We start from the raw sequence: 26199 nt of genomic DNA, 5'->3' as shown, positions 1-26199 counted from the left end.
TACTATTGTCTTGTATTTACTTTTTTTTCTTAGAGTTGGTTTGCATCATATTGTGTTGGTTTCAGGTGTATAGCATAGTGATTCAGTATTTTTGCAGATTGTATTCCATTATAGGTTATTTACAAGATAATGGGCATAAGTATTTAGTTTTAAGGATGGATTGTTTCCTTTACCAACACTTTTTAGGTGTTTATTATAACCCTTTACTGAGCACTTACTATGTACCTGGGGGCCCTGCAAGGCACGCTAATGCGTATTATTGTCCTCCTAAAATTTCTGTGAGGCCAGTACTATATTTGGTCCCATAGTACAGATGAAAATACTGAGGCCTTAAAGAGATGAAGCCTATTGGTAAAGATCATGGAACTCATAGTTGGCAGTGACAAGAGTCTAACTTGGGTTTCCCTGTCTCCATATTCACCTTACATTTAAAAATTTATTTGAAAAAATCCATGAAAAAAAAATTCAAGCAATATAAAAGGTTAAACAATTAAAAAAAGAGTCACCTACCCTCCCCATGCCCAGTGCCTCTCTCTAAAATGAACCATTATTATCAGTTTCTTGTATAACTTTCCATAATATTTTGGTACTAATACAAACACCAGTATAGTCTGCACTCTTAATGGCATTGTTGTACTGCCTCCTAAGAATTCAGAAATTTTTATTGTCAGGCTGTTTTCCTGCATCGTTGAAAAAAATGAAGGCTTTGTACAATCCCACTGTGCTGATGCTTTGAATTCAAGCTGTCATGACATTGATTTCTGATGAGCAGTTCTCTTTTCTCAAAAGAACACCCCTTATGATTTTGACATGAATATTTCATTTATTTATTTTGGTTTTCTGCTTTTAGAATAACATTATCTCAGTAACTTGTACGTGTGTGTGTGTGTGTGTGTGTGTGTGTGTTTTAAAGGTCTGCTTGTTTGTTTTGTTTTTTTTTTTTTTTTATCATTTAATCAGGTATTTGGCCAGATTTTGTTTTTTAAGCTAGTTTGTGGAGGACAGTAGATGGGTTTCTCCTTTCAGTTCAGTTCAGTCACTCAGTCATGTCTGACTTTGCGACCACATGAATCACAGCACGCCAGGCCTCCCTGTCCATCACCAACTCCCGGAGTCTACCCAAACCCATGTCCATTGAGTCGGTGATGCCATCCAGCTGTCTCATCCTCTGACGTCCCCTTCTCCTCCTGCCCCCAATCCTTCCCAGCATCAGGGTCTTTTCCAATGTGTCAACTCTTCGCATGAGGTGGCCAAAGTATTGGAGTTTCAGCTTCAACATCAGTCCTTCCAATGAACATCCAGGAGTGATTTCCTTCAGAATGGACTGGTTGGATCTCCTTGCAGTCCAGGGGACTCTCAAGAGTCTTCTCCAACAGCACAGTTCAAAAGCATCAATTCTTCAGCGCTCAGCTTTCTTCACAGTCCAACTCTCACATCCATACGTGACTACTGGAAAAACCATAGCCTTGACTGGATGGACCTTTGTTGGCAAAGTAATGTCTCTGCTTTTCAATATGCTATCTAGGTTGGTCATAACTTTCCTTCTAAGGAGTAAGCATTTTTTAATTTCATGGCTGTAATCACCATCTGCAGTGATTTTGGAGCCCCCCAAAATAAAGTCTGACACTGTTTCTACTGTTTCCCTATCTATTTCCCATGAAGGGATGGGGCCAGATGCCATGATCTTAGTTTTCTGAATGTTGAACTTTAAGCCAACTTTTTCACTCTCCTCCTTCACTTTTATCAAGAGGCTTTTTAGTTCCTCTTCACTTTCTGCCATAAGGGTAGTGTTGTCTGCATATCTGAGGTTATTGATATTTCTCCCGGCAATCTTGATTCCAGCTTGTGCTTCACCCAGCCCGGCATTTCGTATGATGTACTCTGCATATAAGTTAAATAAGCAGGATGACAATATACAGCCTTGACGTACTCCTTTTCCTATTTGGAACCAGTCTGTTGTTCCATGTCCAGTTCTAACTGTTGCATCCTGACCTGCATACAGGTTTCTCAAGAGGCAGGTCAGGTGGTCTGATATTCCCATCTCTTTGAGAATTTTCCACAGTTTATTGTGATCCACACAGTCAAAGGCTTTGGCATAGTCAATAAAGCAGAAATAGATGTTTTTCTGGAACTCTCTTGCTTTTTCCATGATCCAGCGGATGTTGGCAATTTGATCTCTGGTTCCTCTGCCTTTTCTAAAACCAGCTTGAACATCTGGAGTTCATGGTTCATGTACTGCTGAAGCCTGGCTTGGAGAATTTTGAGCATTACTTTACTAGCGTGTGAGATGAGTGCAATTGTGTGGTAGTTTGAGCATTCTTTGGCATTGCCTTTCTTTGGGATAGGAATGAATACTGACCTTTTCCAGTCCTGTGGCCACTGGTGAGTTTTCCAAATTTGCTGGCATATTGAGTACAGCACTTTCACAGCATCTTCTTCCAGGATTTGAAACAGCTCCACTGGAATTCCATCACCTCCACTAGCTTTGTTCGTAGTGAAGCTTTCTAAGGCCCACTTGACTTCACATTCCAGGATGTCTGGCTCTAGGTGAGTGATCACACCATCGTGATTGTCTGGGTCGTGAAGATCTTTTTTGTACAGTTCTTCTGTGTATTCTTTCCACCTCTTCTTAGTTTCTCCATTAGCCGTGTGTTTCTCCATTATCTTGATTGGCCTTTAAGTGTGTCTCCCTGTTAGATAGCCACCCAGTCACTTAGGGGCTGGAGGAAATGAGGAAGGGGAACTGGGGGTGTTTAGGTGATCATCATGAGAGAGAGAGTAGAAGGGCAGGAGGATGGTATAGTGATGGCAGGAACTGAGCCTCCTAGACTAGGAATATGTGGGCAACACCTGGTAGAACTTCAAAGAGGAGTAACTGAGACATGTGGTCAGTAGCTCTTACAGGTGAGTATTTATATGTCTTGGGGATTTTTTTTAAGAATAAGTTATTCATAGGAGAAAATGGGCTAAAAAGAGCTAAGGGCAGGGAATTTGCTGATGGTCCAGTGGTTAGGACTCCACTTTCACTGCTGGGTCCTGTGTTTAATCCCTGTCAAGGAACTAAGATCCTGCAAGCCATTCTTTGTGGCCAAAAAAGAAAAAACTAAATTCATATCGATTAAGGTTATAGGGTCTCCTCCATCTAGTTTGAATTTAGAAGCTACCTCTAGAGATATTAAAAATATATATGTAATATTCTACTTTATCTCAAGATAAATAAAGATGGCTTACTTTAGAGATAATTGCAATACTAAAATGATAAAAATAAATGAGAAATCTGGATAAAGGTCGTGTCAAAGTAGGGAAACAGAGGCAGGGTTAATGGTAAAACCAATAAGCTCTGGTTAAATTGCCAGCCAGGGGTGGATTTGGGATCATTAGCCTCCTAGTGGCCAAAATAAAATGAAGACTATGGACAGTTGTAAGAGGCTTAGTCCTGTGAGAAGAAAAATCCAGAATAATATGTTCAGAGAAGACTCAGTTTTCTGGTACTGAGTCCTGAGGAGTTTCAATATGGGGTTCCCCAAAATGAGACCCCTTGTGATGCGGTGGCCCTGGGGATTTCCCTGTGACCGCTTCTTACAGTGCCTCTTAGTGTAAGCCAACGCGGCAGTGCTGAATCTCCATTCAGAGAGTCATTTCTAACTGAGGCAAATTCATGCCTTTCCTGGGAGAAGATGAGAAAGGGGGAATAGATTTGTTAGAGAGCCCGTAAATTGGAGCCCTGAACTCTTCATTTCTTACTTGCTTGGAAGGTTTTCCAGCAAACATGGAAATGATTTGGCCAAAGATTCAAAATTATATTAAACATCTGGGACTCTATTCATCAGTCAACTTTGCAGTCAATTCTGTGAAGCGTGGCAATTGCATTTACGCTCATTTTCCAAGGGCAAAGTTCAGATAGCACTAAAGAGGGTGGTTGGCAGGAGTCAAAAGAGATCAGAGCTGAAGGACACAGAGTAGGAGGTCCAGGTGGCTCATGATCTCTGAGGGTTTGGAAATGATTTTCAGTGTCTTCACTTCAGAAAAGAAGTATGACCGACTCTTTGGTTCCTGGGGATGTCCTTCAAAATCTGACTAACAGAGGATACACACAAAGAACTGATAGCCACACAGGAACCAAAATAAAGGAACACGTTTGTCTCTTTGCTTCTTACATAGGGCTGATGGGGGGGGGGGGATGTTTTTCCATCCCCCATAAACTGGAAAGTAGCAGACTTTTCTGGCAAGAATATCTGGTAGAGGGGCTTCTTCTGGCTTAAAATGGGATAATAATAAGCATCGAAAAGACTACGGTAGCTTGAAACACATCCATTCATGAGTTCATACTGGCAACTGAAAAAAGAAATCTCATTGGTCACTTCTGGCAGTTGCTAAGGCACACCCCTCCCCCCACCCCAACTCTGAATGTTGCTAAGTATAGGGAAAGATGGGCTTCCCAGGTGGCACAGTGGTAAAGAATCCACCTGCCAGTGCAGGAGATGCAAGAGACTCAGGTTTGATCCCTGGGTTGGGAAGATTCCCTGGAGTAGGAAATGGCAACCCACTCTAGTATTCTTGCCTGGAGAATTCCATGGACAGAGGAGCCTGGCAGGGTATAGTCCATGAGGTCACAAGGAGTTGGACACCACTGAACAACTGAGGACACACATAGGGAATGAACCAAGCGTTTATCCTGCCTTCCTGTTTGAACTGTATTCCAGAATTACCAAATTGTTGATGTGCTAGTAAATGTAGAAGGAATGATGAACTTAGAAAAAAAATGCCATTTTTCAGCTCTTAATGACTTAATGATTCTAGGCAAAGATCATCCATGGCTACTGAGACATGAAGTGAAAGACGAGAGAGAATGTCATGGGGAGGGACCAGGCTGATTTCACTGGACCACATGGATCATTCTTGACATCACACAAAGAAAGATAAGCAGACATTGTGTGCCCTTTAATGTCATGGGCTAGTAAGTAGAAAACACATCCTGGGAAATACTCTCTCCAAGTGAAATTGAGTATGAGTGTGCATGTGCCCCTCGATTTAACTTCCAGTGTCTAGGAAATGGAAGTGGCTTCCCTGGTGGCTTAGGTGGTAAAGAATCTGCCTGCAATGCTGGAAACCTGGGTTAGATCCTGGGTTGGAACGATTCGCTGGAGAAAGGAATGCCAACCCACTCCAGTATTCTTGCCTGGAGAATTCCATGGACAGATGAGCCTAGTAGGCTACAGTCCATGGGGTTGCAAAGAGTCAGATATAACTGAGCAGTAACACTTTTTCAATACTTCTAGGAAAAATAGGCATAGAGAAACATGTTAAATAATGTCACAAGGATATACCCGACCAAGTCCAGACTGTGAGATTTCTATAGGGATCTTGTGATTCAGTTTCTTAAACCAATAAATGCCATTAAAGAAAAAAAAAGGTCAGTCTTTATAGATGGAGGCATACCAACCAAATCAGTGTGTGAACCTTGGTTGGATACTGCTTCAAAAAAATAAAATGTAAAGAGATACTTTGTGGACAGCTGTAAAAAATTGAGCACAAACATCGTATTAGATAGTGGTAAGGAGTTACTGTAAATTTTGTTGGGTGTGATGAAGGTATTATGGTCATGGTTTTTTTAAAGTTCTCACCTGTTAGAGAGTCGTGTTTCTCCCCCTAGGGAACATTCAGCAATGTCTGGAGGTGTTTTCAGTTGTCACAACTTGTGGTGGTATTGGCATCTAGTGACTAGAGGTCAGAGACATTGCTAAACACCCTCTGATCACGTGTCAGTCCCTTGCAACAAAGCATTCTCCAATCTCGATGTCAGTAGTGCCACAGTTGAGAAACCCTGAGTTAGGGATATTTGCTGCAGTAATTATTGGTGAAATTATTACCAACCAGTGTTCTTGGCCTCCTCAGTCAACAGAAATTGATGAAGAGGCCAGACAAGAAATTCAGGCAAGGCTTTAGTGGGGCTCCTGCGGCAGCAGCAGGGAGTGATAACAAGTAGCAGGTTCCCATGCCTGCTCCCTGAAGGTGATGGGAAGCGAGCTGGTTCCTTGTATGGGGTGAGGGAAGGGGTGTGACCAGGGGTCGGGCTGGAGGAGTGGCTCAGGTGGTTTGTCCACCTCTTCGGGGGTGACATGTGCAAGTTGCATGTGCGGTACCCTGCTTTTGCTCCTAAGTGGCTGCTGGGTTTTGGGTCTTTTTGTATTTTTTTGTCCATAATTTGCTCTAACTGTGTGTGCATGCAGTTATTTGTAGTCCTTTACAATTTCTTTGTATTTTAATACTTGAGACCTTGCTGCAGTGCGTGCACCAAGAGAAAAGTGTCCCAGGTCTTATGTCTCAAAATCATATGATGTCTGGGGTTTGCTTTTAATAATCAGCACACGTGCAAATAAAATAGGGACCAAAGTAGGTGAAATGAAAGGAAATGAGGATATTGTACGTTTTTGAAGGTGTGCAGGAGTTAATTGTACTCCTGTACCACTTCTGCACATATGAAAATTTCATATTAAAAATTTAAAAATAGGGCTTCTCTGGTGGCTCAGTGGTAAAGAATTCGCTTGCCAATGCAGGAGACATTTGTTCAACCCTTGGTCTGGAAAGATCCCACATGCCACAGAGCAGCTAAAGCCCGGGAGCCGTAACTACTGGGCCCTCACGCTGCAGTTACTGAAGCCTGCACGCTCTAGAGCCTGTGCTCTGCAGCAAGAGAGGCCACCACGATGAGAAGCCCATGCACCCCAGCCAGAGAGTAGCCCCTGCTTGCCACAACTAGAGAAAAACCCACGCAGCAATGAAGACCCAGCAGAGCCAAAAATAAATAAATAAAATTATTAAATCATTAAAAAGTGTTGGAGAACTCCCGCCCCCACCCCCGCCCAATGTTGGAGAAAAAGATAACTACAGAGGTCTTAAGGACAGCAAAGAATGAATCTAATTGGATGTGTCATTCAGTTCAGTTCAGTCGCTCAGTCATGTCCGACTCTGCGACCCCATGAATCACAGCACGCCAGGCCTCCCTGTCCATCACCAACTCCTGGGGTTCACGCAGACTCACGTCCATCGAGTCCGTGATGCCATCCAGCCATCTCATCCTCGGTCGTCCCCTTCTCCTCCTGCCCCCAATCCCTCCCAGCATCAGAGTCCTTTCCAATGAGTCAACTCTTCACATGAGGTGGCCAAAGTACTGGAGTTTCAGCTTTAGCATCATTCCTTCCAAAGAAATCCCAGGGCGGATCTCCTTCAGAATGGACTGGTTGGATCTCCTTGCAGTCCGAGGGACTTTCAAGAGTCTTCTCCAACACCACAGTTCAAAAGCATCAATTCTTCAGCACTCAGCTTTCTTCACAGTCCAACTCTCACATCCATACATGACCACTGGAAAAACCGTAGCCTTGACTAGACTGACCTTAGTTGGCAAAGTAATGTCTCTGCTTTTCAATATGCTATCTAGGTTGGTTATAAATTTTCTTCCAAGGAGTAAGTGTTTTAATTTCATGGCTGCAGTCACCATCTGCAGTGATTTTGGAGCCGAAAAATATAAAGTCTGACACTGTTTCCACTGTTTCCTCATCTATTTCCCATGTTTCTCCATCTGTTTCCCATGATGGGACCAGATGCCATAATCTTCATTTTCTGAATGTTGAGCTTTAAGCCAACTTTTTCACTGTCCACTTTCACTTTCATCAAGAGGCTTTTTAGTTCCTCTTCACTTTCTGCCATAAGGGTAGTGTCATCTGCATATCTGAAGTTATTGATATTTCTCCCAGCAGTCTTGATTCCAGCTTGTGCTTCCTCCAGCCCAGTGTTTCTCATGATGTACTCTGCATGTAAGTTAAATAAGCACGGTGACAATACACAGTCCTGACGTACTCCTTTTCCTATTTGGAGCCAGTTTGTTGTTCCATGTCCAGTTCTAACTGTTGCTTCCTGATCTGCACACAGATTTCTCAAGAGGATGTGTCATTAGCTCTAGGTAATTCAAGGTGAAAGGTGCCGGAAGGGAAAGTTGTTGGGGTCTTGAGCACAGAGGTGCCAGGCAGTGGAAGCCCATGAATTATTCAAGTATGTTCTGAGGGGCTCCATCTGTGCCCCAAACTGGATGTATCCACACCCAGACAATTATAGTCTTGACTAGTTACAGTCTGGAAAGATTCACTTTTGAGTGTTTCCACCCTGTGTAGGTATTTCACAGGTTGCTCTGTACTGAGACCAAGAGGGAGGGGGAAACAAAGTGACACTGCAGTGTTAGAAGGCTGGTTGAAGTGTGGTCCAGAATTGAGAGAAGGCGTCTCTACAAGTGTAATCTTGTGGGAAAACAGAAGTTGCTTACCAAAAACTTGATAGTAAGAAGCCTATAGGAGCATGGCCCTTGAGAAAGGCAAGATTCAGACAGAGCGCACAACTCCATCGAGATCTTGTATCTGTCCCCAGAGAGGAAACCTGCTTAGCTGTGGGCAGCCCAGCCCTAGCATCCTTGAGACTGATCAATTAAAGCATACTTCATCGCTTCTTGGCCTTTGGCTAGGATAAAATGTAATATCTGTTCTTATCAGATTAAAGCATACTTCACTGATGCTAAAACTTGCATATTCATTTTCTTTGAAGACGTCATAGTAAAAAACTGATCACCAGCCAAGTCAGCATTATCTGAAAGTCTCTTTATAACTGTTTGGGTAACCAAACATGTCAGATAATTCTTTTTCTACTCAAGTCTGTTGCAAGCTAGATCCAGTTTGTCGTCATTTTGCATTTTGTATACAGTTCTGCTGTCTGGACAAGTTACATCTGACCATTTTCCACTCAGAGGGGTGACAGTGAGGGGGCTTGCTTGAGGCTCCAGGAGATGTTTTCATGGGCTAAATTATTTATGTGTATGTAGTAGCTAGCTCTTCTTACCTGTCCTCTAATTTATTCTCTTGGTTCTTTCCCATAAGATCTCTGATACTGGAAATCTTGCTCTTCTTTCTATTACAACCTTTTTCTGTTGGAATTGTTCTCTTTGTAAGAGTCACTCATTGATATTCTTAAAAATTTCTGCTCTTGCATCAGTTGTCACATTTTTGCCATGCCTTCTGTTAAGCCATGTCTTCTCTGTTTCGGTTATCACTTCCTTAGAATTTGTCATGTTAACTATTGTAGACTTGTCCTTTAGAGGTTCCTAGCATCGACCTCTACCAACCATCACTATTAAAACGATGATATCAGTCTCAGGTGCTGACACCAGCCCAGCACTCTTAAACTCTTTCTCATAATCCCTTCTGTCATTCCAGTCTAGGATTTTCCCCCCTTCGAGGTCCAGCCAGGATTTCACTTGTATTTACTTCCTAGCCTCATTACCCACAGCTTTCTTGGGCTACTGTTCCCTGGCTTTTCTAAAGAAGCACTCATCTCCACTCCAGCCTGTGAAGACACCTTTTAACTACCTCTAGAGAAACAATCACCTCCATGACGCACTCCTGCAGGAACACACAAAGCTCACTGTACCCACTCTGGCAACACATGGTGGCCATCCCTCTGTTTACGCACTCTCCACTTTTCACAGCCTCATCTTGACCTCTGAATGACACAGATAGCCTCCTCTTCACTTATGTTGTAGTTCTGTCTTCATCATGGAGATAAATGCAATCACACTGGTGCCTCAGATTTTAAGGAACTAGAAGACAGCTGATTTGGGGGGATAGTCTTCCTTTTAGATTTAAATGTAGCATCTAATTAATCAATTGAATACTTTTTTTTTTTAAGATGTGTGACATCATGCTAGATAGAATGAAGTTGAAAATGTCTTTGATTTACTATCATTGAATGCCCACTGTGTTCCAGGCCCAGTTCTGATTCATGATACCATCACATAATATTTATTTATGTGCCTTTGTCCTAACATATATGTTGTCTGTTATTCCTCTTCTAATTCTGCCACACGCAACCTAGCACCAGTGTCTAACCTACAGTGATGAGTAAAAGTCATGGAAGTTTCATGAGCTATATCTAAACTCAGGGTTTTGTTTTTAATGTGCCAATTCTTCATGACTGAATTGAGTATTCTGTAGAGTTTCCTGTAGTGGCATATGGCATGAAATAGCCTATTAGGTCTAAGAAATTATCCCACATCTAAGGTTCTTGTTCATTCATTACTTTCACAATATAGATATGAAACCTTGAATTGTGACAGACAGGTAACTGTTCTAGGTGGTTGGTATGTAATGGTGAACACAGTGTCTTCTTTCCCCTCATGGAGCTTGTGTCCAGTGGGAAAAGCAGATGATCAACACTAGACTGAAATGAGAAAAATCTTTTGCATTTTTAATATTAATGTGTTTTTTTTGTACGCTGGAAAGTTAAAAGTTTGAATGGGATAAATGGAGCTCAGTGGGATGTGTTAGAAAGAAGTAGGGTCAAGGGGATGAATCCATTTACCTTTTCTTGTTTTTTTTTTTTTTTTTTTAATTTGTGAATGTTTTTGAAGGCAATACACCCTGCCCCCAGCTTCTAATGAATGTCAAGTTTTTAAAAAGGAGAGGATTTATAGGAGAGAGATTAACTGCAGTTCTTAAAATAGCTCTTTGTTTCTGAAAGCCTGTTCTGCCATCTTATAACTGGGTGGCGGTGGGAGGGAGGCCCTCCTGAACATACTTGTGTAGCCCCTGCCACTAAAGAGAATGTGCCCTGATGTGACCTCAAGCATAGGCTGACTTATTTAAAAAACATATGGAAAACTTCATCCTGTTTTTTTAGTGGCTTTTATCAACAAACAGATGTTAATATATGACTTCTTATTGGCCATTATTGAATGTAGTGAGCACAGGCAGTGGGGGTGAATTGATGAATGCTCTATCAGGAAATATTAATATAAGTACTCATTAACATATTTTTCAGACAGAACAATCTCTACTTTTAAAGCCTCTTCATTTAACTCAAACATACAGTAGCTTCTTCATGGCCTGTATTATGCCAGGTGCTCTCCTTGCAAGAGCTATTTTCTAATTGTTTAATTATATATCTATTCAGCATGTATTTATTGTGTACCTGCTCAGTGCCTGGCACTGTGCAGTGTTCTTAGGTACATTGTATACTTCCATCAGTGTAGGTGCAAATCCAGTGATTTCATTGACCAATGAATACCTTTTTAAAGCAAAAAAATTTTGTATGAGGATCAAAAAAAAGGGACTTTTTCCAATAGGTATAAGAAAGAGGAGAATTAGCCCCTCCCCCCAACATATGTTTGTGCTTAGTCTCTCAGTCGTGTCCGATTCTTTGCAAACCCATGGACTGCAGCTTGCCAGCCTCCTCTGTCCATGTGGATTCCCCAGGCAAGAATAATGGAGTGGATTGCCATTCTCTTCTCCAGGGGCTCTTCCCCACCCAGGGATCAAACACAGGCCTCCCGCTTTGCAGGTGGATTCTTTACCACTGAGCCACCAGGGAAGCCTGATATAGATGTGGTCATATACTTGGTAGTCTTCGGCTTATACAGTCTTTTAAAATCTGTCATCCAAATTTTGAGCTAGTTCTCTGTTCTTTCTGATGCTCATATTAGAGGTGCATTGAACCTTCTCGTTCTTTTTCTCCTGTCTCTGTTTCTGTGTATTGCATTCTATATGAGCACTTTTCCAACTGTTGTGTTCTTGCAGATCACCTGGGGATATTGTTAGAATGCAAGTGTTGATTCATCAGTCATGGTGTAAGGCCTGTGATTCTTTATTTCTAACCAACTCCCTGATGATGCTGTCAGTCTACAGATCACACCTTGTGAAACATGGTTCCGTGTGAATTCCTCAGGTCCTACTGCTAGTTCACTAATTTTCTCTTTAGCTGTGTCTGTTTAACAGTGAGTTTTAAACTTTAAATTCAGCAATCATATTTTTCATTTTTAGAAGTTCCATTTGGTTCTTTTCAAATGTGCTTTGTCTTTTCTTCAGCATATCTTGTTCTTTTATTAGAATTTTTGCTCATTTATCTTGATAATGAACGAAAATTTATTTTATGGTCCATTTTAGATTGTTCTCTTATCTGCAGTTTTTGGGGGGTTAATTCTCCTATTTCTTGTATCTGCCGATGCTCCTTCATGGTATTTTGGGTGGTTTCTTTTTCCTTGTTATGTGTAGTTACTGATTTTTACTTTTTTATTGTGAACTCATTTCTAGTTGAGAGAGTATGTGGGGTGTGTGTGTGTGTGTGTGTGTGTGTGTATGGGAATGAAAGAGAGAGAGAAGGAATCTTGCCTTCTAGGTTGTGCCCTGGGTTGTGAATGTGGCCCTACAAATATTTCTCCACTTAATCTGCCAGTACCCTAGCGGATCATGGACCAGTACCGGTGATAATTTCTTGGCTTATGGTTCCCACACCATGTAGGGTACTATAAATACAGATAACCCTTTCTGGGGCTACAGTTTTAATAGCTGTGCTGTTTCTTTCCCCCTAAAGGGCTCTGGACAAGGGTGAACATCCATCATTTTCTGGTGGGTTGAGAATTTCCAGTTCTCCCAGTTCTCTTTGGCTTGAGGCTATGATACTTTTCGCTGCCCAAATGGGGCTCCTGGAAGCCCCTCTTTTCAGCATTTCCTGTTTTAGCCAACTGACTACCTGCCTAAAGGCTGATGTTCTTGGCTTTTCATCTGTCCTGTGAATTTCTCACCTGTTACCAGTGGGGATATTTCATGTTGACTTCTCCCTCTTATTGAAGCTTCCCTGGCCCTTGATCTAATCTTAACTACACAGGCTAGCCTTGAGCCTGATGGAGTTTAAAGAGGGATCTTATTTCATAGTACAGAATTTCTCAGTTGTAATTGTTTCACAGAGGGTGGCTCCTGCCCCTATATCAATCATACTCCTCACTCAGAAATTCTATTTCAGTCTCCCAAAGATAAATTAGTATATAGTAGAAAGGGAATTAAACTTCTGCTAAGAATGAAATGAAATGATTAACACAAACATGTGTGAGTGTGTCTGTGCCTTGTGCAGGAGAGAAGCATACTCAACACAGATTCTGCTGTATCCCACTAGCCTTGTAACCATAGGATCTGTCATAAACATCTGTGTCATGTGGGTGATAGTAATAGCAGGTAGTCTGTATGGAGTGTTTATTATATACAAAAAACTGTGCCAGTAACACTTTATATAGATGTCTTTCATTTAAACCTCCTAACAGCCCTTTAAGGGAGTTTTCTCTATGTTGAAACTGAGGGTCAGAGAGGTTAAGGGACTTTCTTTCCCAAGGTCACAGTGCTGGTAAGTGGTAGACCTGGGGTTTGAACTAACTTAGTCAAAGTATATGCCACCAACCATGATGCTTCCATATTAATACCATCTTCAAATCTCTCTCCATATATTTCCTCAGTCTTTTTCTGAGTTTCCTTATTTTGGGATGGGACACTTTTGTCCTCATGAAATATAATTTCCATTAAAAACTGTTTTTTTTTTTTTTTTCTTTAAAAAAAGATATTAGGTAATGGAAATCCAATTGGATTTGAGCCCATGTTGATGGAAAGTACATATGGGAGGGGGGCTGAAGCATTCAATAATTTTTCTTTGCATCACCTAATTTTTAAAGTATTAAGCAGGTAGGTTCTGACATTACAGGGAAGGTTTAAGTTCTCTGAGAGCTTGGGGGCGTGGAATCATTTTCTGGAAGAGCACATGTGACACTTTCAGTCTGCTACCACATCTCAGTGCACCTGAAACCCTGAGAATGTCCTTTTTGCATTTCCTGGGAGCTGCCAGACCTCCTCATTCTGGCTTCATCTCCTCCCCACTCCACATCCCTTCACTGCTCCATCTCCTTCCCGATGCTGCCTGCTGCTTCCCATGTTGTTGTTGTCACTGGGGAACTTTGGAAACAGCCAGATTCTTTGGAGTCTGTAAGTGGAAAACAGACTGCTGCTCCTATCTGGCACTAAGCTTTGTCTAGAAAACAAGGAGTTAAAAAAGCAGCCTGGTCCAGGGAAGGGCTGTGGCAGCTGTCCTAGGGGGCGCTCTCGAGAGCTCTGGCCGTGACTCATGCTGCTCTGTCGCTCAGATCAGCATTGGCCCCTGCCACGCAGGCAGCCAGGTGGGGTTACTGCCAGAGCACGCACAGAGCGGGAGCATGAAGCCTGCACTGCGGGGGATGTGATGCCCAGCTTGCCTGCTCACCCAGCCTGCCTACCACAGATGCTTCAGCCTGCAGCCATGGTAACGCTTCTGGCCGGCTGCCCCCCCGGGAGCCCACCACAATGGGCAGCCTCCTGGTGACTGATGGACCAGCGTCCACCTCCCCGACTGAGAGAGCTTAGTAGGTCCGCAGGAGGCGGAGAAGATGTAGGACGTTCCTAGCTGGGAATCATGCCTTAACGAGGTAGGACGCAGCTGTCCATCCACACCGTCAGCGCGCAGGGGTGCCGTACATCACCGGGAAGAACTTTTATTTGGCTGGCATTTCATTATGCTGATTAAACTGCGGTGGATTCATGGGGCGTGATCGAGTTGGGGAGGAGGGATAATGAACTTGAAAAAAAAAAAAAAGTGGTCCATAAGAGCTGCGAGTATACTCATCCGGATATGAATGGGCTAGACTGCAGTGCTATCCTCACACGAGTTACATACCTCTCAAACCCCCTCTCCTGTTCCTCCTTCCTCTCACTCCAGCTAACCCCGAAATGTAGAAACTCTACCTTATCCCAATGATTAGCACTAAGTGTGAATGATTTAGATCTGTCTGGAAGAGGAAATAAATAGGTTTAGGTTCATCTGGCATGCCAATACCAGCCAGCTGATGCTCCGCAGCAGCCTTCTGGAAATATCAGCAAGGAGTTCCCCAAGTGCTTTCTTTCTGTTCTACCAAGTGACCTGTTTGAATTCACCCTTCAGTTTCCCCCAGCAGGAAAGGCAGCCCATCTGCGGGTTGGTGGCCATGTTGGCAGGGAAGGGGTTAAGCTCTTGTTGCTGTAAGAGCGGAGCAGAGGCTGGGTCTGCCTGTGTGTGAGCTAGATTGAAAGCAGGCGCTGCAGTGCCATCAGGAACGCCGAAGGAGTGAGACGATTTTCTTCTCCGCAACAGTGTTGAATCCATCTGAATTTTTCTCTCCCCCCCACCCCCTTCTTCTTGTTTTTTCTTCAACCAGCTCCTCCCCCCTTCGTTCCCACCCTCAAGTCTGATGATGACACCTCCAATTTTGATGAACCAGAGAAGAATTCGTGGGTTTCATCCTCTCCGTGCCAGCTGAACCCCTCAGGTTTCTCAGGCGAAGAACTGCCGTTTGTGGGGTTTTCGTATAGCAAGGCACTGGGAATTCTTGGTAGATCTGAGTAAGTGAAATTTTGACTTTTCTAAGGGACCTGCATTGATACAAGGCGTAGAGCCCAAAGGTGGTGGTGGTGGTGGTGGCGGCAGCAGCAGGGTGGGGGGAGTATGGTGGAGGAAAACTGTTAATCAGTCTGCATTTGAAGAGCAATTTACCTGGTTGGGCTTTGGTGGGATAGACTGTTCGTCTTCTCATTTTCCTGTACCTCTTCCTGTTCATAGCATCGTAATTGTCAACTGGGTACTTTGGGTTAGTTTTTCAGTCTTTGGTCTTCTTTAGAGGGGAGGAGACAGTGGGAGATACCTAGCAGTGCAGATCCTCAGTGAAGGGAGAAATGTACAGGGCTGAGCTGAGCTGTCTATTTATCCATCTGTGTATCCCTCTGTCTCTCAGGTGGGTAGATGGAGGTTGCTATCTTGGCAGTGTTGAAAGAATCCTAAAATCTGTTTTTCATGAGGTAAGGGTTTCCTGATGGGGTTAGCTGAGCTGCAAGTGGCTGTACCAGAGCCCTGATGGAGGGATGGTGCTCAGCTCGGCTCAAAGTCTGCTGCAAGATCTAGGATCTGCCAGCTGAGCCTCTGAGCCGGCAGAGCGCTGGTGGCCAGAGGGAGCCCCGTTACCGTGAGCCACCAGGCGGGCGTGTGATGTAGCCGAGTCATTGATTCACAGAAACTGGGCTTCATGGGGGAAAAAAACAGACCAGGAGACTAGGAAATGGAAGTATAAATATCACTGTCAGCCTCTTGACACGATCGGTCTTTCTCCATTCTTGAAAAAAGCTAATGAAAAATGTGTTAGTCCAGCGCTTGGCAGTTGGAGATGGCGGGAGGGGGTCCCTGGCTTCCAGCCTCCTGGATATTTGTCAGAAATGCAGTAGCTTCTGTGGATGTCAGAGCTCAGTGTCTTGCTTCGTTCTCATGATCTGATGGCATGTTGTGTTCAGGGGTGTGAGTTCCCCTGGAAGGTCTTGAACCAGGTTGTATTATGCCCCCTGAAGCTCCAGCTCCCTCATTTGGAGGCTCTTGAGGTAATGTTGGGTGATCAGTGGCTGCCCACTTAGAAAACAAGCAGAATTTGATTTTATCTTGGCAGCATTTATTCCCGATTTGTTGCGCTTATAGCTCCGATATCGATTTGAAGGGATGTCATGTGGGTTCTTGGATGGTGTCTCCCCATGGGTGCTATTTTGACAGTAATTGTTCCTGAAAAGATTTCAGACATCTGGGGGGTAACTGGTCCCTTGATGAGATGTAGGGTTGTGGGCTGCAGTAGAATTTGAGAGAGCTGTTTGGGTTGAAAGAGACCGAGGTGACCCTTCTTTCCTCCCTCCCTGGGGGCTTGCATTAAAACTTGGGGTTGGATTTTGGTAGTGGTGGCTGTACCTTGCTGGCTAATTTGCTCTGCAGCCCCGAAGCAATATGGATCATGGGAGAAGAGGCAGAAAGCTCACTAGCTGTTGAATGTGCCATCAGATGGGTTTGAAACGGCCCAGCAGGGCTGGGAGGTTTTGCACTGGCATCGAAGAGCAGGGCAGAATTGGAGGCCTGCTGTTAAAGGATGCATAGTTAGTGGGCAGCTTAACCTTGACACACACAGCGCACTGAAGGTCACCCATTGGACTGGACAGAGGTGCGTGGAGAGTTCTAGTTCTGGTCACCAGTGGGCTAGCCAGGTCAGAAAGAAAGCTTGCTTGGGGTGCCAACCAGTGATCTGAAAAACCAGGAAGGACTTGAGGGGATGAGATTTCAGGGGCAAAGGCAAAATGATGTGGGGGCTCTCAGGCGTTGCAATTAATCTGAAGCAGTGTGTGATTAATAGCCTATTTTTCAGGAAGGCTGTAATTGCATCTTTTTGCTTCTCACAGACGGCTCGGTTAAGGGAGCTCTCCGACAGGGGCATCTCAGTATTAAGGCCCAGGCACTCGATAAATATTTGTGGATTTAATTTACTCACGATCCTTTCTCTCAGACTGTGTTTATATTGCTCACTGTATTTGAAGATAATGCTGTTTCACCTTTGGTAGTTCAAAATATATCTCTAGAGTATAACATGAGCTTCCGTCCATGCCCATAACAGATGCTTAATAAGATCCTCATTAAAGTGTCCATGCAAACAAAACCGTGTATTACTTATCTGGACGATGTAATTGAAGTATTCCTGTCGGTGGTTGGGTGGTGTGGATCAGTGCCCTTTCCATGGTGATTTGGGAATGGAATCAGAAAGATTTCCTTTCATCTTATAATGTGATCTTGCTGTTGGGCTTATTTATTTGGCCAGGGACACTATGGGTGAAACCTACAACATCATTTTAGAAATTCACCCTACCTGTTGGGCATAGGTGACCCTGGATGTATTGGATCATCATCATCAGAAACTCAGAAAAGATGCAGTGCTGACATTGCTTAGAAGCCCCTGAAGTTTTGATAACATATAATCGTTAAAAAATTCATTTGGAGGTGGGAGGGGGACATTTTCTGGAGAGGCCATCATTGCCACTAGGGACCTGTGGTTTCTCTGAGATTTTCTTCTCCCTCCATCCCTGTTTCAGCATCACAGATATTTGTTTACACACGTTGATTACCTGTGCTGTTACTCACTCTTCACACCACTGAGGAAATTGCAGATGCTGCTGTACTGCATTGGAAAGAAATGACCCCAGATCTCTTGCCACTAAACTGAGTGAAGTGTTCAGAGGTGGAGCTGAATGAAAGAGGAATTTTCACAGAGACTCTGGCAGTCAGAATGATTTTAATTATTGTGATCGCTCATCACTTTTTAGGATCCTTTTTTGGGACCCCAGACTATTTTTAAGCCAGCCACTGAGTGCATCATTTTAGGTTTAACAAGACTCTTTTTTTTCCCCTAAGAGTTATTCATTTATTTTCGGCTGTGGTGGGGTCTTTGTTGCCGCACTCGGGCTTTCTCTGGTTGAGGTGAGTGGGGGCTGTTCTTCATTGTCGTGTGCGGGCTTCTCATTGTGGTGTCTTCTCTGGTTGCAGAGCATGGGCTCGGCACTCAGGCTTCAGGAGTTGTGGCTTGTGAACTCCAGAGTGCTGGCTCAATAGTTGTGGCACACAGACTTAGCTGCTCCACGGCATGTGGCATCTTCCCGGACCAGGAATTGAACCTGTGTCCCTTGCATTGCAAGGCGGATTCTTAACCACTGGACCACCAGGGAAGCCCTGAAGTTTACTAAAAATCTTGATCTCAGCATTCTGACTCTGAGCTGTAGTGGTAGTTCCTTGCACTTGAGTTGGAGGGAGTGGGAGAGATCCTACAAACTAGGTCTGATTGTCTCTAGGGTGGAATGATGGCAAAGTTCATGCTGGAGAGTGTGTGTCTGGTGCCTCTTTCTTTTTATCCAACAATAACCCAAACCAAACCCCCAAGCTCTGAATGCCTGGGTGTTCCTCTGAGCCTCTGTTTGCCTGAATTTTGCAATGGAGGGGTAATAACAGAAATCAGTGTGTTACGGGTTTAAAAATATAATGGATCTTGGCTCCCCTCCCTCCTCTGTCAGCATAGGGCATGTTTTCTTTTTAGGTCCCTCTCCTTCCTAGAAGCAATGCATTTCTGCAATCCTTTAGTATAAACTCTAGAAGGAAAAAGCCAGTTGGTTTTACATTTTGTGTTAGTTTTTGCACATGCTGGTTTTATGCTTTTGGAGAAGTTGGAAATGTTAGAGGACCAATGGGATCTAGATGAGACTGGAATCCGTGGGATGACAGTGTCTAAATAGGCTATTTTTAGGATGGGGGCTTTCTCTTTTGATTCAGGGCTTTTTCCTTTCCTTTTGAGTGGATCTGAAAATTTATTTTTGGAACCAGCCATCCAAATACTGTGGAAGGGTGAAAAATGGCTTCCACCAGTGCCTTTCTGGACTTTCAGAGAGCCAATTTGGGGTGCCTTTTGCTTGCTCTGCTGGGGCCTCTTTCATGTCACTTTCTTCAACTAAAAATGAGATACCTGCCTCTTAGGGCTGTTGGGAGGATGGTATGAAATAGGTAAAGTACTCAATCTAGTCCCTGGCTCATGGAGAAGTCACACTGAATGTCCACTGTTATTTTTATTACTACTACACTAGTGTCTATATGAAAGATGTCCTGTATATGTGAAGCTATGAGAGGAACTCAGCAATAATTATCATAGTCCAAAGTCATGCCAGACCAGAAACCCAGCTTCCCAGGCCCTGAGAACTTTCTGCTAGAGATGCTTGAACATCCTGATCCACCACAAGTTGATATGCAGCTCCTATATGCCTCCAGGTTAAAGGTGGCTTTTGGGGTGGAGTGGTGGGGGCCGGAATTTGAAGGCCCAGCCCCAGAATGGGTTCCTTCCCATCCATTTGAACAAGTCAGAGCATATGTGTGTGGAATACTTCATGGGACACAGGGCAAACACCTTGACTGAGGATATCATGCAAGCCCTGGATGTTGAAGTACTTTAGGAGCATTAGGACGGTAAGGCAAAAAGTCTTAATGTGGAAGCCACTTGATGGGTAATGCCGATTCCCAGTTTTTGCCAAAGTCCAGTGATGATCTTTGTTGGAATGTTGGTTTCCCCACATGGGCTGTGATCTGAAAGGCAAGGCTGGGGCTTATTCATCCTGGTTTTCCTGGAGCACAAGATAATGTAGACTCTCAGAAAATAGGTGTGTTGGAATTGACTTTACAAGCAGACTAATGGAAGGTAGAGTATTTGCGTCAGCTTCTTAAAAGACAGTGGGTTTGGGTGAGTGGGGAGGTACATGGAGAGAATTTCCAGTGGTCAGGGAGATAAGAGTCACTCGTCCTTGCAGGGTACCGACTCTGTGCCAGGCTCTGCTCCAATCACTTTACATAGGCTAACTCACTTAAACTATACAACAGCTCCCAAGGAAGGCACCATCATCATTTCCATTTTACACGTGAGGAAACTGAGACATGGAAAGAGATTGAGCAACTCACTAAAGGTCATGTAGCTCCCAGTGGCTCAGCCGAGACTTGAACCCAGACAGAGTGGCTCTAGGGTCTCTTAGCCACTGTGCTAGTCTGCCAAATAAATGCAATACATGAGAAATAGGGACATAGGTATGGGGTCCCCAGGTTCACATGCTTGTCAGAAGCAGATGCCTGTCGTGGGTAGTGACTGAACAGTGGGGGTGGGACAGGGTGGGATGAGAACTGATCGGCTGTAGAAAGGTTAGGTTTTGTTCTCGTTTCTGAGAGTTTGTCAAGTAGGTAGGCTGCATAGCTCTTGGATGTTGATGACTTCTTCCTCTTTTCATTTAGAGGTTCTCGCCTGGCTTGTGTGTGTGTGTGTGTGTGTGTGTGTGTGTGTGTGTGTGTGCATGAACACATGCACACACACACACTCTCTCCCTGAGAGTTCTTATTTGCTTGAGTGTAAGCTCTGTGAGCATAGGCTACTGGTTCAACCTTGCCCTCCACTCTCCCTTAGGGTGGATCACAGACAAGCTGCTCAGAAAGCATTGTGGGTGAATTGATCCAAATCATTTTTAGGGTAGCCGCTCTCAGTTTGTTGATGACTCTGTGATCCATGCCTGTTCACATCTACGTTTTGTATTTCACTGCCTCCTGCTATCCATTTTGGGAAGATTTATTCCAGGAGAAGATGGCCTGAACTCTCCAATCAGTCCTACTTACTTTTTACTAAAATACTTGGTGAGGGGGGCTCTTCCCTTAAAAACTTTGTTCCTTCCCACCTCTGTCATTGCACTTGCTTCCTCCCCATGGCAGACAGCCTTACCTGTGTTTTGATTGTTTGAACAGTAGCAGAATCTGCTCTGGTTTGTGAAGGCTTGCATCATCTGTACCTCCCAAATCATTTACAGAACCCTCCCTAGCTTCCACCCATGGAACTGCCATGGACACGGACAGTGCTCCGTGCTGTTTCCACTCCTCTGTCCTCTCGGCCAGGTGCCTAACCCTTGCCTCCATGTTATTGTGTTGGGTTTTCTCCTCTCGCTTAATTTCTTCTCTCTCTTAGTCAAGCACATCTTGTTCTTGCCTTATTCTGTTCTCTATTTAGACTGTGCGTGCCTGCCTCGCAAGCCTGGCAGGACCATTCTGCCGCCTTCTCATTTGTCTTAAAGATACCTTTAGGAAATCCAGTCCAAATGATCCCAGCCCAGTCCTGAAGATTAGACTCCAGAAGATGTGTCGAATGCATTTTTTTGCTGGCCTACACATACTGATTTGCATGGTTGCCTCGGATCCCTTAAGAAGACAGTAATTGACTAAATGGTGCTGTATGTTCCCAGTCCCAGTGCCAGTTTGGCAACTGTCCCTTCTCCTAAGTGAATTTCTCTTGCTTCTCTCTGCTTTATTTGTCTTGCGCCTCCTGACCTCTCTCACCTTCCTTTCTCTGACAGGCTTCCTGAAAGAATAGCCTACACTCAATGCCTCTTTTCCAACCTCTCCACCTTTATGGAAATCACTGTTCCACCAACCACTGAATTTAGTGGTTTCTGCCCCTCTCCCCACGTAATGCCATTAGTTGGCTCATGTGTCTGAAACATTCTTCCCTTTTGCATTATGGGAACTTGGTTTTCCCTTCCTCCCACTTCACTGCCCTTCTCACTCTTCCATGGCTGTTTCAGGCCCTTGAAATGTTGCATTGTCCCCTAAACTCCACCTTCATTGTCTTTTTCGCCTGTTCTGGATGATCTCATTCAGTCCTTTGGCTGTAACTCTCTCCTGCCCATGGACTTCCTCCCCTTGTGCCCTATTCATCACCACCAGGATGTCCTACTAGTATCTCAACATCCTTGTCGCCAACAGACTCACTTGCTCACTCAGTAAGCCACTTGGCAGCAGTTTTGTTTTCCTCATCTCATTTAAGAAACTACCACTTTTTCTACCTTTCCAGGCAAGAAAACTGAGTCATCTTAAACTGTTTTTCATCTCCCCCACCATCTCATCCATTGCCAAGTTTTTAAAGTTGCACCTCTTGCGTATATGCCCTTTTTTCTGTCCTCACTGCCACCACTCGTTGAGTTTTGCTTGGACCATTGCAGTAGCCTCCTGACTGATTCATCTGCCTCTGGTTTTCCCTGGTCTAATCTATCCTCTACAGAGGGTGGAATTCTCCCAAAGCACAAGTTGGATGATGTCATTCTCCCACTCAGACCTTGTAGCATTACTGTGTGCACAGAATTAATGACCACTCCCGAACTTGGCATTCTTTGCCTGGTGTGCCAAGACCCCAGCCTGCCTTCTCACTCACCCCTTTTTGTACGCTATGTTTTTGTACCCCCTCATTGAGGATGGGGACCATGTCTTCCATCCTTTGCATGAAATAGGACCTTACCTCTGGCAGGCCTTCAATGAACATTTGTCAAATGGAATTAAAAGTGGTCAAGGATTATGCCAGTTCTTCTGCACAGGGTATACAGCTGCTTATGGAAGCTGTCATCTGTTGTGTGCCCAGAACTGTGCTGAATGGCTCTTCACGTGTATTTCATTAAGTCCTCACAATCTCACTGTAACTGTGTGAGGTGGCTGTATTATTCCCATCCTACAGAGGAGGACACCAAAGCTCAGCAAGATTTTGTAGGTAGTTACAGATCTGAGACTTAGACCCAAAGGCTGTACCACTACACTGCCCTGCCTCTAACAACCCTGGCCTTGTTAGATTGTGTGGGATCAATGGATTAGCCTAATAATAAAGGTGAAAGAGTTGACTTTACCGAGAATTCAGTGTACCAGACATTCTTCTAAGGGGTCGACAAACATTTTCATTTAATTCCAGTGGTAACCCATAATTTTACAGAGAAGGAAACTGACCGAGAAGCTTGGATTACTACTCAGTTTCACTCACCATGCGTGTGGCAGAGGATGGCCATCTCTCCCAGCTGTAACTTCAGAGCTAATATAAGCAGTCTTTGTTTGTTTGTTTGTTTTGGCTGCACTGGCTCTCTGTCGCTGCCTGGGCTTTTCTCTAGCTGGTCTGCTCTGCAGTTGTAGTGCTTGGGCTTCTCATCGCCGTTGCTGCTTTTGTTGTGGAGCACAGGCTTAGTTGTTCTGAGGCATGTGGGATCTTCCTGGACCAAGGATGGAATCTGTGATATGTGTCCCCTATGTTGGCAGGTGTATTCTTTACTACTGAGCCAGCAGGGAAGGCTAGCATTCTTTGTTTTGCAGGACGGACCGTTGCACACTTGTTGCAAGTCTATGCTTTGGGATCAGGTGGATATAGACTCTACCCTCTCCCCCCGCCCCACTAGCTGTGTGAACAAGGCATTTAACCTCTTAGCTTCAGTTCTTCCTTCTGTAGAAAGTGGGGGTTATTGTTGCCTGTGTGCTGGGTTTGTTGTGGGGTCACTCAGAGCATATAGTGTTGGTTCCAGGAGCACAGTGAATGGTCATTTCATGTTTGCTGTTGTTAGTTAGGGGTGAAGATGGGCCCATGGGTGCTTTGGATTCTCTTCTCTTCCTCGCTTCTCTTTATGAAGACACCTTGCTGGTTTCTGCCCATTGAGACAATCAGGCTCCATAGGGGTGCCTGACAGATGTCCTGATACCTCCATCCAAGTTTTTACTCAGAATGGAGCCCGTGATGTATTAGTTAAACCTGTACCCTTTGTAAAACACACCCCAGGCTCCTGATAGGACCTACTTCCCTTAGGGTCTGGAACTTGGTGCTGGGGGAGATGGACGTGCACTGTGCTCAGCCTGGGGGTCACTCACTCCCGCTCCCACACTGTGCTAGAGCGTCCCCTGGATGGGGCAGAGCATGTATCCTCATGACGTTGTTGTCCCAGAACCAGTGCTGAGCACCTCCCATGCAAGGACCAGAGAGCTTTCCCAAGCCAGCGCTGATTTGATGCACTTCTTATTTTGGGTTTCTTTGTCCCACTGAGACCTTTAAACTGAGACCACCCAGGGCACAGAATTGTTTGACACATCATTCATTCATTTGTTTATTTGTTCATTCAGCAAATACATAGTTCTAAGCCTGTGGCATGGCTGAGCAAGACAGATAAGGTCCCTGCCTTCACAAAGCTAACATTCTGTGCAGGGAGACAGAGAGAGGATAAGTAAGCTCATGGATAAGAAAGTTTTCAGATGGTGGGAAGTGCTGTGAAGAAATCTCAACCTGGGTGGGGAATGGCTAGGAACCAGCACTTTTGTCCCCGAGGCCGGGACAAGCTTGTGGGTGTCCAGTGAACAGCAAGCTTGCTGGAGTAGCCAGAGCTTCACCATACATGGGACATGTGGTCCGAGAAGAGATAGGCAGGGTCTTTGGTTTTGGATCTTGCTGTATTTGTGATGAGCAGGAAACCTTTGCAGGACTTTGAGTCGGTATGTGGAGGATCTGGTTCTCATTGTGCAGAGGGTCCCTCTGATCATTATTTGGTGGATAGGAAGATGAGCAGAGTTGGCTTCAGGGAGAAGAGTTAGATTACTGCAGCCATCCAGGCAGGAGGCGGTAGCATGCCAGTGAAATTAACCTGCAGAGCTAGGCACTGGCTTAGAGATGGGGACCATATTAGAAATCGTGTAACTATGCTTTTATTAATGACGCAAATTTTAATAAATGATTCCAAAGCATATGCTATAATTCAACTGGAGACCACTGCTCTGTGTGTGTGTGTGTGTGTGGGGTGTGTGTAGGGGTTGGCAAGAGGGTTTGGCAAGCCCCAAAGGTAGCTAGATTCAGAAGCAGCTTTTTAGGAGAGTGGTATTTTGGGGGTAGTAGTTCCCGCTTACCTGCTGAGAATACATTCCAAGACCCCCAGTGTGTGCTTGAAACAGCATATAGTACTGAACCCTATCTATATACTTTTCCCCCTGTATATACATACATAGCTATGATAAAGTTTACTTTATAAATTAGGCACAGTAAGAGAATATCAGAATTGCCACATCACTGCTCTTGGGCTTTGGTGCCATTACTAAGTATAATAAGGTTTACTTGTACACAAGCACTGTGATGTTTCGGCAGTTGATCCCATAGCCGAGTCAGCTAGCGGGTAGCGTATATAGCGTGGATTGACTGAATAAAGGGATGAATCACATCCTGGGTGGGACAGAGCACTGCTCATCTCAGTGCTCAGTTGAAAGTTTATAAATTGTTTATTTCTAGAATTTTCCGCTTAATATTTTTGGGCCACAGTCGACCATGGGTAACTGAATCCATGGATTGGGTTGAGGCAGGGAATGTTGTATTTCTAAGTGTTCATGTTGGACACCAGTGTGTATTTTAAAATGAGCTTATAAAGTTAGTTCATAAATTTCAGAATGCTCAATCTTAAAAGCCAATACATTTTTGGAACAGAATGCTGATGAGTGTTTTATTTTTTGCACCATATTGCATCTTGCGCTCACATGTATTTTTAGTGCCTTTGGCCACAATGAAGGTAGAGCCCATGGCTGAGCTAATTTTGATTCCCTCGTTTTAGCCTCCACTATCCATTCTTGGTTATCTCGAGGATATCTGTGATTTGTGATCTGTGATTTGGAGGCATGTCTTGTAGATTTGAGGTCATCTTCCCAGCGAAATAAATGGATGACTTGGTGTTTAAACATGATCTTAATTATTTCTGTAGTGATTAGAGAGAACTCAACACATACACTTCTTTTCAGGTTAGAAGTACAGATTGTATTTTTTGATATGAAGTTTTCTTTTGATAGTTTATTAAGAAAAAGAATGTATTTTTTTGTGTTATGGGAGTTATTTACAGACATTGAGAAAACTGCATTTTGCCATTTTCCTTAAATGTTGAGGTTACATGTAAAAGCAATTTTTAGGTCACATCAAACACATCTTAAGAAAATATTCTCTCTGCTGCAGCAATAATGACCAAGCCCAACCTCCCCTCTGTGTCATACACCACTGCCTCTATTAATACTCTTTGGGTCTCTATAATTATAAAGCAGATGTGTATATTGGGAAGAGATGTTGATTTCAGAGTAAATTTTTCTAGAAAATAG

The 26199-nt window shown here is 44.0% G+C and overlaps 1 protein-coding gene across 4 annotated transcripts in view; it reads left to right on the top strand.

The window, feature by feature from the left end:
- The window catches only part of CIT (citron rho-interacting serine/threonine kinase), a 172709-nt gene that overhangs the window by 54669 nt on the left and 91841 nt on the right, over nt 1-26199 (top strand). For all 4 annotated transcript variants that reach the window (XM_018061232.1, XM_018061231.1, XM_018061230.1 and 1 more), the window contains exon 10: nt 15083-15266. In XM_018061232.1, coding sequence (XP_017916721.1) covers nt 15083-15266 — 184 coding nt within the window. The remainder of the gene's footprint in view (nt 1-15082; nt 15267-26199) is intronic.

The sequence above is a fragment of the Capra hircus genome, chromosome 17 (genome assembly GCF_001704415.2).
Source record: "Capra hircus breed San Clemente chromosome 17, ASM170441v1, whole genome shotgun sequence".
NCBI classification, from domain to species: domain Eukaryota; kingdom Metazoa; phylum Chordata; class Mammalia; order Artiodactyla; family Bovidae; genus Capra; species Capra hircus.
This window is presented reverse-complemented; position numbering and strand designations above follow the sequence as displayed.